Raw genomic sequence first — 16272 nt, 5'->3', positions numbered from 1 at the left:
AAATGGGAGACAGGGGAGATTTTTGACACTGAAAAAGATAATTTACACTGGCATGTGGACAGTGTAACACGCTGTGGCTGTGACATAGTCAGTGACGTTGATGGTTATGCCTGTTCTATGGGTTTGCCTTGCTGGTTGTTGCAAGCGGAACTGATTTGACTGCATGAGCCTTTTTTTAAAAAGATTAGCTTAATTTGTCTCATGTATGTCAAAACATACAGTCAAATATCTCATTTGCATCAACAGCAAGCCTAGTCCGATGGTGTGCTGTTGTCAGCCCACAGATGTCACCTCCCAAGTATCACCATGTTCCACTGTGTGCTGTTTGAAAGTGAAGTATGGTGCAGAAGTAAAGAAAAAAAGTACTGAAATAGTGTCTGTGGGCTCATTGTCTGTTCAGAAGTCTAATGGCAGAGGGGAAGAAGCTGTCCCTAAATTGTTGAATGTGGGACTTCAGGCTCCTGTATCTTCTCCCTGATGGTAGCAACGAGAAGAGGGCATGTCCTGGGTGATGGGGGTCTTTAATGATGGATGCTGACGTTTTGAGGCGTCTCCTTTTGACGATGTCCTTGATGCTGGGGATGCTAGTGCCCATGACGGAGCTGACATTACCAGACATATTCCCTTCTCGGGGAGTGCAGGGTGAGGAGAGGGGTTTGTTTTGTTCCATGGTGTAATGGTAAGGGCACTCAATAACAATACAGATGTCAGTTCAGAAGGGCGGCTCCCACCAGCAGAACCAAAGTGTTTATAATTTTTTCACTAATTCTGTATCTTTCCTCGCAGATTCACATCCCATCCTTCACAGCGTTCTCAAATTTCCCGATGTTTCGACGGAAGACCATACACTTGGCACAGGAGATGGATTTCTCACCCAGAAGTGGCTTCTTTTCCATTGCCAATAATCGAGGCAAGGCCCTGCTGTACAGGTGTGTGATCCTTCGCTGTCTGTGGCTGGCACACGTGCGTGCCCCTGCGCCATCTGCAGCTGGCGCACATGTGCCCCCCCCCCCCCCCCCACGCTCTCTGTGGCTGACCCTTCATCCTGGTTTCCTGCATTGTGTATTGCTATGCAGTTACCTGAACCCAGCCCAAGCTCTGGTGTCTAACCCAGCCGCTGAGCAGGAGGGTGGGTGGTATCATCTACATAACAACAGTGTGTTGAGGAATCGGGTTAGGCATATGAACCCTGCAGTATCAGTGCTGGTACAGCTTGCCCACTTGGTTTTGTCGAGCAGTTGTTCTATTCCTTCTATACTGCCTGACCGTGAGGCATCCTGTAGCTCTGACCTCAATTTTCACCTTCAGCCCAAGTCTTCCACATAGTCCAGAAGGCTGTAAAGACACAGGAGCAGAACTAGGCCATTCAGCTCAGAGTCTGCTCCACCATTCCATCATGCCTGATTTATTATCCCTCCCACCCCCATTCTCCTGCCTTCTCCCCGTAACCTTTGACAACCTGACTAATCAAGAACCTATCAACCTCTGCCTTAAAATTACCCAATGACTTAACCTGCACAGCTGTCTATGGCAATGAATTCCACAGATTCACCACCCTCTGGCTAAAGGAATATTTCTTCATCTCTTTTCTGAACAGGCATCCCTCAGTTCTGAGGCTGTGCCCTTTGGTCCTAGACTTCCCCCACCATAGGAAACATCCTCTTCACATCCATTCTATTGAGGCCTTTCAACATTCGATAGGTTTCAATGAGATTCCCTCTAATTCTTTTAAACTCCAGCAAGTACAGGCCAGAGCCGTCAAATGCTCTGATATGCTAACCCTTTCATCCCTGGGATAATTTTCCTGAACCTCCCTGGACTCCCTCCAATGCCAGCACGTCCTTTCCAAGATAAGGGGCCCAAATCTGCTGTCAATACTCCAAGTGCGATCTGACCAATGTCTTATAAAGCCTGAGCCTTACATCCTTGCTTTTGTATTCTAGTCCTCTCAAAATGAAGGCTAGCATTGCATTTGCCTTTGTTACCACTGGCTTAACCTGCAAGTTAACTTTTAGGGGAAACGTCCCTGTGCTCCACACTTTTATTCCTTCTGCCAAAGTCCGTGACCATTCATTTCCCTACACTATGCTTCATCTGCCACTTCTTTGCCCGTTCCACCAATCTGTATGAGTCCTTCTGCAGACTCTCTGCTTCATCAACGCTACCTGACCTTCCAGCTGTCTTTGTATTGTCCACGAACTTGTCATAAAGCCATCAATTCCTTTGTCCAAATCATTGATATATAATGTGATAAAACGAAAGACTGACATCACTCCTCTTCTCTCCCTTTTTGAGCCACATTGCCTGATTCTGGGGCATCCTACATCCCCAGCCACCATGTTTCACCCTCAGCCTGTGTCTCCCATTTTACTCAAATGTCTGAGACGTAAAAACACAGGAGGTTCTTCAGATGCTGGAAATCCACAGACAGACACACAATGCTGGAGGAACTCAGCAGGTCAGGATGCTAAGAGCCAATGTCTTGGACTGAGACTCTGTCAGGACTTGTCAATCGGTGATGAAGGTCTGGGCTGGAAAACTCAGTTTATTCCCCTGCCTGACCTGCTGAGTTCCTCCAGCCTTTTGTCTGAGATGTAACGATGCTGTTTTTTTGTCCCAATGCAGCTCTGCTTCCACAAGGGGTTTGATTGGGCAGGTTGGGTCACATCCACATGGCCACAGCACTGTTGCTCTTTGTACTGATTTAACGATAGATTAAAAATTAGTTTTACTTGTCACATCTACATTGAAACATATACTGAAGTGCATTGTTTGCATCAGTAACAACACAGTCCAAGGATGTGCTGGGGGCAGCCCACAAGAGTCAACACGTTTCCCCACATAGTATGCCCATGACTTGCCAACTCTACTCCATGTGTCTTTGGAATGTGGGAGGAAACCAAGCACACAGAAAACCATGCAGTCACGGGAAGAATGTATAAACCCCAGCGGCCATTGAACACCTGATGGCTGGTGTTAGAACCGTGTCACATGTGCAGGTTCAGTGTGAATAGCATTTCTGCAGGAATCTACTGTTACCAGTAAAGGAGGTTTTGCCCCAGACACATTAGCATGGTCCTATTCCGTGCAGTGCTCCCAGTAATGTCTCAGGCTGCAGAAGATTTCAAATTCAAGCTGTTGTTTATTGTCATTCAACCGTACACGTGTATACTGCCAAACGAAACAACATTCCTCTGGACCAAGGTACACAACACAATACATATAACTTGCACACACAACACAAAGTACTATTACCACAAAGAACTGAACAAATAGTAAAATGTATTCCAGACGATTGACATTTAACATAAGGTGCATTTGCGACACAAGTTTAAAAGTAAACTGGTGTTTCATAAGGGATGAGACGTAGGTAGTGGGAGACCTAGTGGTCTGGGAGAGGAAGCTGCTTCCCATCCTAACAGTTCCTGTCCTAATGCTATGATACCTCCTGCCTGCTGGTAAGGGTCAGAGATTGTGGGAGAGATCCTTGACAATGCTAAGGGCCCAGCTTATGCAGCACTCCTGAGAAATGTCTTGGATGGGAGGCAACGGGAGCCCGAGTGCAGGAGAGTTTGTCCACTGTCAGTGCTCCATTGCAACACCGCTGTCTCCATGGTGACAATGAACATCACGTTCAGTCCTGACTTTGGGTCTTGGGTTGGTTCCTCAGGAGGGTGACCTTCAATGGTGTGGATGACTTCAGTCACAGGTGTCCTGTGCTGTTGTGGGATTGTCCAGATCACAGGACAATGAACCTGCCATCTGCTAGGTCCCTGGGCTGTGGGAGGAAAGCCACAGGCAGTGGTGGGAATTGAACCCGGGTGGCCTGCACAGTAATGTGCTATGCTACCGTGTCACTTCCATCACTGATTCCAGTTGCTAGGGGAAAGTAAACCTCTAATTCCACTTGTGGAGATTAGAGTCCAGCTCGGGAAATTCCAGACAATGCTGTAGTTACAGTCACCTAAACAATGTGTTTGCTTCCAGGGTGAAGCACTATACGGACTTCTAACCCTCACCCTCGGTAAGTGAACTGCTCAGTTTCTTTGCTGTTGTGGGGGGAGGGGAAGGAGTACAAGCCGGCAGGTGATAGGGAAGCAAGGTATGAAGTTAGAAGCTGGGAGGGTCTCCTTCCTCCTTTTTCCATTCCCCATTCTGGTTTCCCTCTCATTTCCCCTCACCTGCCCATTATCTCCCTCTAGTTTCCCCCACCTTCCCTTTCTCCCATGGTCCATTCTCCTATCAGATTCCTTCTTCAGCCTTTACCTCTTCCACCTGTCCTCTTCCAGCTTCTCACGTCATATACCTTCCTCCACCCACCCACCTTCCCCCTCACCTGGACTCACCTTTCACCAGCTAACTTGTGCTCCTCCCCCTCCCCCAACCTTCTTATTCTGGCTTCTGCCTCCTTCCTTTCATAGAAACAGAAAATAGGTGCAGGAGTAGGCCGTTCGGCCCTTGGAGCCTGCACCGCCATTCAGTATGATCATGGCTGATCATCCAACTCAGAACCCTGTACCAGCCTCCCTCCATACCCCCTGACCCCTTTAGCCACAAGGGCCATATCTAACTCCCTCTTAAACATAGCCAATGAACTGGCCTCAACTGTTTCCTGTGGCAGAGAATTCCATAGATTAACCACTCTGTGTGAAGAAGTTTTTCTTAATCTCAGTCCTAAAAGGCTTCCCCTTTATCCTCAAACTGTGACCCCTCATTCTGGACTTCCCCAACATCAGGAACAATCTTCCTGCATCTAGCCTGTCCAATCCCTTTAGGATTTTATTGTTTCAAGCAGATCCCCCCTCAATCTTCTAAATTTCAATGAGTATAAGCCTAGTTCATCCAGTCTTTCATCATATGAAAGTCCTGCCATCCCAGGAATCAATCTGGTGAGCCTTCTTTGTACTCCCTCTATGGCAAGGATGTCTTTCCTCAGATTAGGGGACTAAAACTGCACACAATACTCCAGGCGTGGTCTCACCAAGGCCTTGTACAACTGCAGTAGTACCTCCCTGCTCCTGTACTTGAATCCTCTTGCTATAAATGCCAGCATACCATTCACCTTTTTCACCACCTGCTGTACCTGCATGCCCACTTTCAATGACTGGTGTATAATGACACCCAGGTCTCATTGCACCTCCCCTTTTCCTAATCGGCCACCATTCAGATAATAATCTGTTTTTGCCACCAAAGTGGATAACTTCACATTTATCCACATTAAATTGCATCTGCCATGAACTTGCCCACTCACCTAACCTATCCAAGTCACCCTGCATCCTCTTAGCATCCTCCTCACAGCTAACACTGCTGCCCAGCTTCGTGTCATCCGCAAACTTGGAGATGCTGCATTTAATTCCCTCATCCAAATCATTAATATATATTGTAAACAACTGGGGTCCCAGCACTGAGCCTTGTGGTACCCCACTAGTCACTGCCTGCCATTCTGAAAAGGTCCCATTTATTCCCACTCTTTGCTTCCTGTCTGCCAACCAATTCCCTATCCACATCAATACCTTACCCCCAATACCATGCACGCACTAATCTCCTGTGTGGGACCTTGTCAAAAGCCTTTTGAAAATCCAAATATACCACGTCCACTGGTTCTCCCCTATCCACTCTACTAGTTACATCCTCAAAAAATTCTATGAGATTCATCAGACATGATTTTCCTTTCACAAATCCATGCTGACTTTGTCCGATGATTTCACCGCTTTCCAAATGTGCTGTTATCACATCTTTGATAACTGACTCCAGCAGTTTCCCCACCACCGACGTTAGGCTAACTGGTCTATAATTCCCTGGTTTCTCTCTCCCTCCTTTTTTAAAAAAGTGGGGTTACATTAGCCACCCTCCAATCCTCAGGAACTAGTCCAGAATCCAAAGAGTTTTGAAAAATTATCACTAATACATCCACTATTTCTTGGGCTACTTCCTTAAGCACTCTGGGATGCAGACCATCTGGCCCTGGGGATTTATCTGCCTTTAATCCCTTCAATTTACCTAACGCCACTTCCCTACTAACATGTATTTCCCTCAGTTACTCCATCTCACTGGACCCTCTGTCCCCTACTATTTCCAGAAGATTATTTATGTCCTCCTTAGTGAAGATGGAACCAAAGTAATTATTCAATTGGTCTGCCATGTCCTTGCTCCCCATAATCAATTCACTTGTTTCTGTCTGTAGGGGACCTACATTTGTCTTAACCAATCTTTCTTTTCACTTATCTATAAAAACTGACTGTAAAAGCTTTTATGTTCCCTGCCAGTTTTCTCTCAATCTTTTTTCCCCCCTTCCTAATTAAGCCCTTTGTCCTCCTCTGCTGAACTGAATTTCTCCCAGTCCTCAGGTGAGCCACGTTTTCTGGCTAATTTGTATGCTTCTTTGGAATTGATACTATCCCTAATTTCCCTCGTCAGCCATGGGTGCACTACCTTCCTTGATTTATTCTTTTGCCAAACTGGGATGAATTGTTGTAGTTCATCCATGCGATCTTTAAATGCTTGCCATTGCATATCCACCGTCAATCCTTTAAGTGTCATTTGCCAGTCTATCTTAGCTAATTCACGTCTCATACCTTCAAAGTTACCCTTCTTTAAGTTCAGAACCTTTGTTTCTGAATTAACTATGTCACTCTCCATCTTAATGAAGAATTCCACCATATTATGGTCACTCTTACCCAAGGGGCCTCTCACGACAAGATTGCTAATTAACCCTTCCTCATTGCTCAAAACCCAGTCCAGAATAGCCTGCTCTCTAGTTGGTTGCTCGACATGTTGGTTCAAAAAACCATCCCGCATACATTCCAAGAAATCCTCTTCCTCAGCACCTTTACCAATTTGGTTCACCCAATCTACATGTAGATTGAAGTCACCCATTATAAACTGCTGTTCCTTTATTGCACACATTTCTAATTTCCTGTTTAATACCATCCCCAACCTCACTACTACTGTTAGGTGGCCTGTACACAATTCCCACCAGCGTTTTCTGCCCCTTAGTGTTATGCAGCTCTACCCATATCGATTCCACATCCTCCCAGCTTATGTCCTTCCTTTCTATTGCGTTAATCTCCTCTAACCAGCAATGCTACCCCACCTCCTTTTCTTTCATGTCTATCCCTCCTGAATATTGAATATCCCTGAATGTTGAGCTCCCATCCTTGGTCACCCTGGAGCCATGTCACTGTGATCCCAACTATATCATATTCATTAATAACAATCTGCACTTTTAATTCATCTGCCTTGTTACGAATGCTCCTTGCATTGACAGACAAAGCCTTCAGGCGTGCTTTTACAACTCTTAGCCCTTATACAATTATGTTGAATTTTGCCCTGGATTTGCCAGCCTGCCACTTTTACTTTTTACCTTACTACTTTTTGCTTCTACCCTCATTTTACACCCCTGTCTCTGCACTGGTTCCCATCCCCCTGTTGTGAACTAACCTCCTCTCTCCTAGTCTCTTTAATTTGATTCCCACCCCTCAACCATTCTAGTTTAACGTCACCCCAGTAGCCTTCGCTAATCTCCTCGCCAGGATATTGGTCCCCCTAGGATTCAAGTGTAACCCGTCCTTTTTGTACAGGTCACGCCTGTGCCAAAAGGGGTCCCAATGATCCAAAAACTTGAATCCCTGCCCCCTGCTCCAATCCCTCAGCCACGCATGTATCCTCCTCCTCATTCCATTCCTACTCTCACTGTCGTGTGGCACAGGCAGTAATCCCGAGATTACTACCTTTGCAGTCATTTTTCTCAACTCCCTTCCTAGCTCCCTATATTCTCCTTTCAGGACCTCTTCCCTTTTCCTACCCATGTCATTGGTACCTAGTACCACGACCTCTGGCTCCTCACCCTCCCACTTCAGGATATCTTGGACACGATCAGAAATATCCCGGACCCTGGCACCAGATAGGCAAACTACCATCCGGGTCTCTGGACTGCGTCCACAGAATCACCTATCTGACCCCCTTACTATCGAGTCTATTACAACTGCCCTCCTCTTCCTTTCCCTACCCTTCTGAGCTACAGGGCCAGACTCTGTGCCAGAGGCACGGCCACTGTCGCTTCCCCCAAGCAAGCTGTCCCCCTCAACAGTACTCAAACAAGAGTACCTATTGTCAAGGGGCACAGCCACTGGGGTACTCTCTATTACCTGACTCTTCCCCTTCCCCCTCCTAAACGTGACCCACTGGTCTGCCTCCCATGGCCCCGGTGTGACCACCTGCCTGTAACTCCTCTCTATCAACTCCTCACTCTCCCTGACCAGACGAAGGTCATCGAGCTGCAGCTCCAGTTCCCTAACGCGGTCCCTTAGGAGCTGCATCTCAGTGCACCTGGCGCAGATGTGGACGTCCGGGAGGCTTGGAGACTCCAGGGCCTCCCACATCCGGCACCGAGAACAACAAACTGCCCTCACTCATACTGCCCCCTCTCCTCAAATAACAACAACAAAAAAAAAAAAAAAATGAGTACCAAACCTTCCTCGCCTCGCCCGTTTCCACCTAAGCCTGGTGAGCCGAAGCCCTTAAGCCTTCACTCTGCTCCCGGCTCACTCCGCTGCCTGCTGTATGAGGCTCTGTTCCTTTTAAATCTTCTGCACTTCACTGCCCAACGTCACACGCCTGTGCAGTCCCACCTCTCTGAACGCCGATGGGGGAAAAAAAAAAAAACAAAAAATTCAAAAATGTCTTCCTCGGCACTCCCGCTCCAGCTCTCAGACTTCCTTCTTCGAATCCAGTCTTGGTGGAGGATCTTGGCCCAAAACATCGACTGTACAATCTGTATATGTGCATGGTGTGTGGTGCTGGACAGTTCTTGGTGTGGCTTATTGAAGCAGTTGGTAAGGCCAAGGGAAAGTAAAGGGCAGAAACTGCCCTGAGAATGGGAGAGTGCTGATGACATGACACTGAATGGAAAAGCAGATTGTGCAGAGGACGTGGAGAATCTGCAGAGATATAGATAGGTTAAGTGAGTGGGCTAGGGTCTGGCAGATAGATTACTATGTTGGTAAATGCAATGCCATCTATCTTGAAAGGAAAAATAGAAGCTCAGATTATAATGTAGTGGTGAAAGATTGCAGTATGCTGTTGTACAGAGGAACTTGTGAGTGCTTGTGCATGAATCACAGAAGTTTGCTTTGCAGGTACAACAGATTATCAAGGCGGCAAATGAAACATTGGCCTTCATTGCTAGCGGGATTGAATTTAGGAACAGGGAGGTTATGCTACAACTGTACATGGTACTGGTAAGGTCACATATGGAGTACAGTGTGCAGTTCTGGTCTCCTTACTTGAGGAAAGACTTAGTGGCTTTGGAGGCTATGCTGTTGAGGTTCACCAGGTTGATTTTGAAGATGAGGGGATTAGCCAAGGAGAGGTCGAGCCACATGGAATTCAGGAGAATTAGAAGGATCTTGTTGAAACATACACTATGATGAAAGGGGTGGAGAAGATGGAGGCAGCTCAATTGTTCCCACCACTGAGTGAGACAAGTAGTAGGGACATAGTCTCAAGATTTGGAGTAGATTTAGGATGGAGATGAGGAATTGCTTTTCCAAGATTGTAGTGAACCTGTGGAATTCTCTGCCCAGGGAAGCAGTAGAGGCTATGTTATTAGGTATATTTTAGACAGAGGATTTTTGCATAGCAGGCATATTAAGGGTTGCAAGGAAAAGGCAGGTAGGGGGAACTGAGTCCACGGCCAGATCAGTCATGAATATATTGAATGGCAAAGCAGACACGATGGGCTGGCTGGTCTCCTGTTTCTTATAATTCCTCCTCATCATCTCCATCATCATTTTTCTTTTGAAGTTAAATCTGCTTTATGGAAGTTTCTCATCCTTAATTCTCTTCTGACTTTAATTCTACAGGCAGCACCGTGATCCCTAACTCACCATCGCAACATGGAACACAACACCATCTGCTGGGTTTGGCTGCCGTGGCCCCACCTCTGGGGAGTGACAGTCCTTTCACAAAGGAACCCCTCGATTCTATGAAATGTTTTAATGGTTTCAGCATTTTGTTCTATTGTGGACATGTTTGTATGATAAATAAACCTGCAGTGCGGACACGTGTAGAGTGGAGTGCTTTAGGTTCCAGACACAGCGCCAGCAGTAGTGACGCTGGCACCATTCAACCACCCTGAGCCATCTTCAATACCATGCCTCTTGTACAGGAGCAGCTTCCTGACAACACCACCAATGGCAGAACCACTAGCACAGTGGCTACTGAATTAACACCAGTTATGTTAGTGGGTTACTGACCACATAGTGTCTCGCTCCCCCCCTCCCCTCGCTCCAAGGGCTTCCACCACCATTCCTTTCCTGTTCCAGTCCTGTTATAAGACCCCTGGGCTTTCTGTGACGGGCTGGGTTTGTGACCTTTGACACTGAACCCTGAGAGGAGAAAACTGTTTCTAAAGTGTAATGACTGTACAGCACAGGAACAGGCCTTTCAGCAACTCTACCCCAGCTTCCCAGCTCCTCACCCTGACTATATCCCAGGCTCCCCGACTCTACCCCAGGCTTCCTGCTCTGACTCGACTCTACCCCATTCTCTCCTCCCTGACTCGACACTGCCCCAGGCTCCTGGCTTCTCAACTCCTCACCCCATCTCTACCCCAGGCTGCCCGACCCATCCCAACTCTACCTCAGGATCCCCCTGCTCCCCTGCCTGACCTGACTCTACCCAAAGGTCCCCATTCCCTGCCCCGATTATACTATAGGTTGCCCGACTACCCCAGGCTCCCCAAACCCTGCCCCGACTCTACCCCAGGCTGGCCGGCTCCTCTTCCTGCCTCACCCACTCATCCTAGGATCGAGCTTTGCACCTAACCCCTGTCAACTGTGCAGCCTACCCTTCACTGCTGGATTCTTGCTGTGCTCCCCTCTCAGCCAGTTGGATGGGGCCCTACCAAGGAGACTGAGGGTGGGGGTTGCTCTGATATCCCAGGGTTACCCTCTGCCCACAGTCCAGGCTCTGCACCAACTGGGTACCAGTGGGTAAAGCTGGGCACAAGGAACACCAGGTTCAGCTCATGAAACCTTTGGACATTGAACTACAGCTGAAGAGGTCTTGTCATGCTGAACTAATTAGATTAGTAATCAGATGAACTAATCCCTTCTGTCTACCCAATGTCCATATCCTTATTTTCCTGCCATTCATGTGCCTATGTAAGAGCCTAAAACATATTTGCTCCTTCTCATTTTAAATGGATGTCCTGGGGGATTAGGTATTTCAACCCTGGGAGAAAGATTGTGTTCAAGAATGAACAGAGATTTATCAAGCAGGTTGCAAGCAAACAGCGCTCTGCTGGGCTTATTAACGGCCACATTTAAAAAGCTTTCCACTCAGTTAATATGGTTATTAACAGATCATAATTCATTCAGAAGAATATCCACATAATTAATGCCATGTCACATTTAATGTAACTGTACTAATTTAATCAGTATCATTAAAGTGACAAGATATAATTTGAAAGGATGTCAAAGTGGAGATAGGTGTACCATTTGGTTATAATCAAATCTGACAATTTGAAATAACGAAAGTCAGAATTGTGTTCAATTTACTGAGTTCTTCCAATTACACCTAGAGTTAAGTCTTAGAAAGTAACAGTCCACGTCTCCTTAATTCCACAGTACATGTGCCTCAAAGGGTGGTTGACTTTTAGGACCAACCAGGGTGGGTCTTACACAGTGAACAGTAGGGCAGTGAGGAGTGTGGCAGAACAAAGGTTTCTAGGAATACAGATCCATCATTCATTGAATGTGGCATCACAGGTACATAGGGTTGTAAAGAAAGTGTTTGGGACATTGGCCTTAAATCAAAGTACTGAGTACAGGAGATGGGATGCTATGTTGAAGTTGTATAAAGACATTGATGAGGCCTAATTTGGAGTATTGTATGCAGATTTGGTCACCTACTGACAGGAAAGGTTGAAGGAGTACGGAGAAAATTTACAAGGATGTTGACAGGACAGGAGGGCCTGAGTGATAAGGAAAGCTTGAATAGGTTGGGAATTTATTCCCTAGAGTGTAAGAGAATGAGCAGGCTCTTACCACTGAGGTTGAGTGAGACTAGAACTGGAGGTCATTGGTTAAGGGTGAAAGGTGAAATGTTTTAAGGGGAACTTCACTCAGAGTGGTGAGACTGGAATGAGCTGCTGGTGGAAATGGTAGATGTGGGGTTTGATTTCAGCATTTAAGATAAACGACATTGAGAGGTGAATATGCTGCCTCTTAGCCATGCAAGGTTTCTGAGATCCATCTTGGGTTCAGGCTCCCATATCTGGGGAGGAGGAGAAGGTCCTGTTTCCCACTCCTGCTGTGGGTTTCTCTCTGTCCTTGCAACCTCAAAGGTCAGTTGTTGACATTCCTACAAATTGCATTTCCTGCACAACCTGAATGCCTTTTGCTCCACCATTGAAGATCGCGTGGCCCGTGTCACATCACCAGGCTATACCCACCATGGAACTTGGGCGTCACTGCACTGCTGGACAAGTGAAGAGCTGGGTAAATGGGAACAACAGTACTAGATGGGTTGGCTAGCTTCAGAAGGGGAGGAGCAGGAAACCTACACCGCTTATACCTATACCGCTCTGTCTCCAGCTCTACTGCCTCACATCCTCCTGATCAGGAAGGTGTGGCTGTGTTAGAGCTGAACACCCCGGAGTCTCAGAGTTCCTCTCAGGAGGAACACACAGCTTTGTTGGATCAGGTGATATTGGATGACCACAGTCTGTGTGGATCAGAAACATCTCCACTTTGCTGACAATCAACACTGGTGCACCTCAAGGATGTGTGCTTAGCCCACTGCTCTACTCTCTCCACACCCATGACTGTGTGGCTAGGCACAGCTCAAATGCCATTGATAAATTTGCTGACGGTACAACTATTGATGGTGGAATTTCAAATGGTGACGAGAAGGCGTACAGGAGTGAGACAGATCAGCCGGTTGAGTGGTGTAGCAGCAACAACCTTGCACTGAATGTCAGTAAGACCAAGGAATTGATTGTGAACTTCAGAAAGAGTAAGATGAGCGCACACACACCAGTCCTCATCGAGGGATCAAAACTGGAAAGGATGAGCAATTTCAAGTTCCTGGGTGTCAACATCTGAGGATCTATCCTGGACCCAACATATTGATGCAATTGCAAAGGCAAAACAGCAGCTATATTTCATCAGTAGTTAGAGAATATTTAGTATGTTACAAAATACATGCAAATTTCTACATATACCATGGAGGGCATTCTAACTGGCCACATCACCATCTGGTTTGGGGGTGGGGGGGGCGGTGGGTGGCAGGCTACTGCACAGGATTGAAACAAGCTGCAGGAAATTGTGACAGCTCCATCATGAGCTCCAGCCTCCGTGGCATCTGGACATCTTCAAGGAGCGATGCCTCAAAAAGGTGACATCCATCATTAAGGACCCCATCACCCGGGGTCATGCCCCCCCATTGCTGCCATCGGGGAGGTGGTACAGGAGTCTGAAGGTAAACACTCTGCAATCCAGGAACAGCTTCTGCCCCTTTGCCATCCAGTTTCTGAATGGACACTAAACCCATGAACATTGCCTCATTATTTTTTCCCCCCATTTTGCACTAATTATTTAATTTAACTTAAAAACATATATATATACTTACTGTAATTTACCATTTTTATTGTGTATTGCAATGTACTGCTGCCACAAAACAAAACAAATTTCGTGACATATGCCAACGATATTAAATCTGATTCTGATACTGATCCAAAGTGTCTTCGGAAGTCATGAACGAGACATAAAACTTCCTGCTCATGGCCATTTATTGTTACAGGAGCAAACAAAGGGAAAGACAAAGTTGTTGTGGTTCTCTTATTGAAAACTAGCTCAGGCTATTGAGAATAACATTCCAGTGAATACAATTAACCTATCAAATAGCCAGGATCAGTGACAAGCCACCTGCTATGGAAAAATTTAAGAAGCTTTTAAAAAAATAGCATCTGTACTAAAATATTAGAAAATTTGCTGAAGATTCACATATAGATGATTATATAAAACTATAACAAAGCACAGAAAAGACTAAACTACAAGAAAACATTTAAATTACAATGTTAATACTCCAATCCAACACCTATGTGAAGACTGCAGTCAGGAGGGTTTGGGGAAAGCCAGGGTCTGGACACAGGTTTGGGTGAGGAGGGGGGCAGAAGAGAGGTTGTGCCTGGGAGTTGGGTTTGAGGGCCTCTGTGGTTGGTGATTAGAGGGATCACTGGGATTTGGGGCTGTCAGATTTAAAGATGATATTCTCAAAAAGGTTCTTTAGAAGTCAAGAATGAGGCCCAAATCTTTATGGTCACGACCATTTTTATTCAACGTTCATCATTACATAAAAGGCCAACAAATCAAAAAAGGGTGAATACACAACTGAAGGTGTTATATTTGAATGTACACAGAATAAGGTAGATGAACTTGTAGCACAGTTACAGATTGGCATGATGTTGTAGACGTCACTGAAAGCATACTATATCTGGGAGCTTAATGTCCAAGGATACACATTGTATTGAAAGGACAGGCAAGTAGGCAGGGGGGCAGCATTGCTGAGGAATGGAATCAAATCATTAGAGAGGTGACATAGGGTCAGAAGGTGTTGAATTATTCTGGATAGAGCTAAGGATCTGCAAGGGTAAAAAGACCCTAATGGGAGTTGTACAGACCCCCAAACAGTAGCAAGGACCTGGCCTACAAATTACAATGGGAGATAAAAAAAAAATGCATGACAATTTCAATATGGAGGTATACAGAATGCAGTGTATACTGCAGATGGAATACAGTGTCAGAAAGTGTATGGTCATGCACTTTGGTAGAGGAAATCTAAACGTAGAAAAAAAATGCAAAAAATTGTGATGCAAATAGACTTGGGGTCCTTGTGCACAATTCCCCAAAGGTCAATTTTCAGATTGAGTCTGTGGTGAGGAAGGCAAATGCAATGTTAGTAATCAATTCAAGTACTATAATATAAAAGCAAGGATGTAATGTTGAAACTTCATAAAGCACTAGTGAGGCTTCACTTGGAGTATTGTGAGCAGGTTTAGGCCCCTTGTCAGAATCAGACTTATTATCACCGGCATGTGTCATGAAATTTGTTAACTTAGCAGCAGCAGTTCAATGCAATACATAATCTAGAAGAGAGAAAATAAACAAGTAAATCAATTACAGTATACTTATATTGAATAGATTTTAAAACATGCAAACAGAAATATGATATATTAAAAAAAAGTGAGGTAGCGTCCAAGGATTCAATGTCCATTTAGGAATCAGATGGCAGAGGGGAAGAAGCTGTTCCTGAATCGCTGAGTGTGTGCCTTCAGGCTTCTGTACCTCCTACCTGATGGTAACAGTGAGAAAAGGGCATGCCCTGGGTGCTGGAGGTCTTTAATAATGGACACCGCTCCCTAAAGATGTCCTGGGTACTTTGTAGGCTAGTACCCAAGATGGAGCTGACTAGATTTACAACCTTCTGCAGCTTCTTTCGGTCCTGTGCAGTAGCCCCTCCATACCAGACAGTGATTCAGCCTGTCAGAATGCTCTCCAAGGTATATCTATAGAAGTTTAAGTGTTTTTGTTGACATGCCAAATCTCTTCAATCTCCTAATAAAGTATAGCCACTGTCTTGCCTTCTTTATACTACATCGATACATTGGGACCAGGTTAGATCCTCAGAGATCTTGACACCCAGGAACTTGAAACTGCTCACTCCACTTCTGATCCCTCTATGAGGATTGGTATGGGTTCCTTCGTCTTACCCTTCCTGAAGTCCACAATCAGCTCTTTCGTCCTACTGACGTTGAGTGCCAGGTTGTTGCTGCAACACTACTCCACTAGTTGGCATATCTCACTCCTGTACGCCCTCTCATCACCATCTGAGATTTTACCAACAATGGTTGTATCATCAGCAAATTTATAGATTGTTTTTGAGCTATGCCTAGCCACACAGTTATGGGTATAGAGAGAGTAGAGCAGTGAGCTAAGCACACATCCCTGAGGTGCACCAGTGTTGATAGTCAGCGAGGAGATGTTATCACCAATCTGCACAGATTGTGGTCTTTCGGTCAGGGAGTCAAGGATCCAGTTGCAGAGGGAGGTACAGAGGCCCAGGTTCTGTAACTTATCAATCAGGATTGTGGGAATGATGGTATTAAATGCTGAGCTATAGTCAATGAACAGCATCCTGATATAGGTGTTTGTGTTGTCCAGGTGGTCTAAAGCCATGTGGAGAGCCATTGAGATTGCATCTGCCATT

At 45.8% G+C, this 16272-nt stretch overlaps 1 protein-coding gene across 2 annotated transcripts in view; it reads left to right on the top strand.

Moving 5' to 3' along the window:
- Positions 1–10063, top strand: part of utp18 (UTP18 small subunit processome component) — a 55204-nt gene extending 45141 nt beyond the window's left edge. Inside the window, exons 12-14 of one of the 2 annotated variants that reach the window (XM_072242710.1) lie at positions 787–929; positions 3988–4024; positions 9864–10063. In XM_072242710.1, the coding sequence (XP_072098811.1) occupies positions 787–929; positions 3988–4012 (168 nt within the window). In that variant the 3' untranslated portion in view covers positions 4013–4024; positions 9864–10063. The remainder of the gene's footprint in view (positions 1–786; positions 930–3987; positions 4025–9863) is intronic. The other variant, XM_072242711.1, reaches the window with a different exon arrangement.
- Positions 10064–16272: the final 6209 nt, after the last annotated feature.

This window comes from Mobula birostris, chromosome 24 (genome assembly GCF_030028105.1).
Source record: "Mobula birostris isolate sMobBir1 chromosome 24, sMobBir1.hap1, whole genome shotgun sequence".
Lineage (NCBI taxonomy): Eukaryota > Metazoa > Chordata > Chondrichthyes > Myliobatiformes > Myliobatidae > Mobula > Mobula birostris.
Note: the sequence above shows the minus strand (reverse complement) of the source record. Positions and strands in the feature narration are given on the sequence as shown.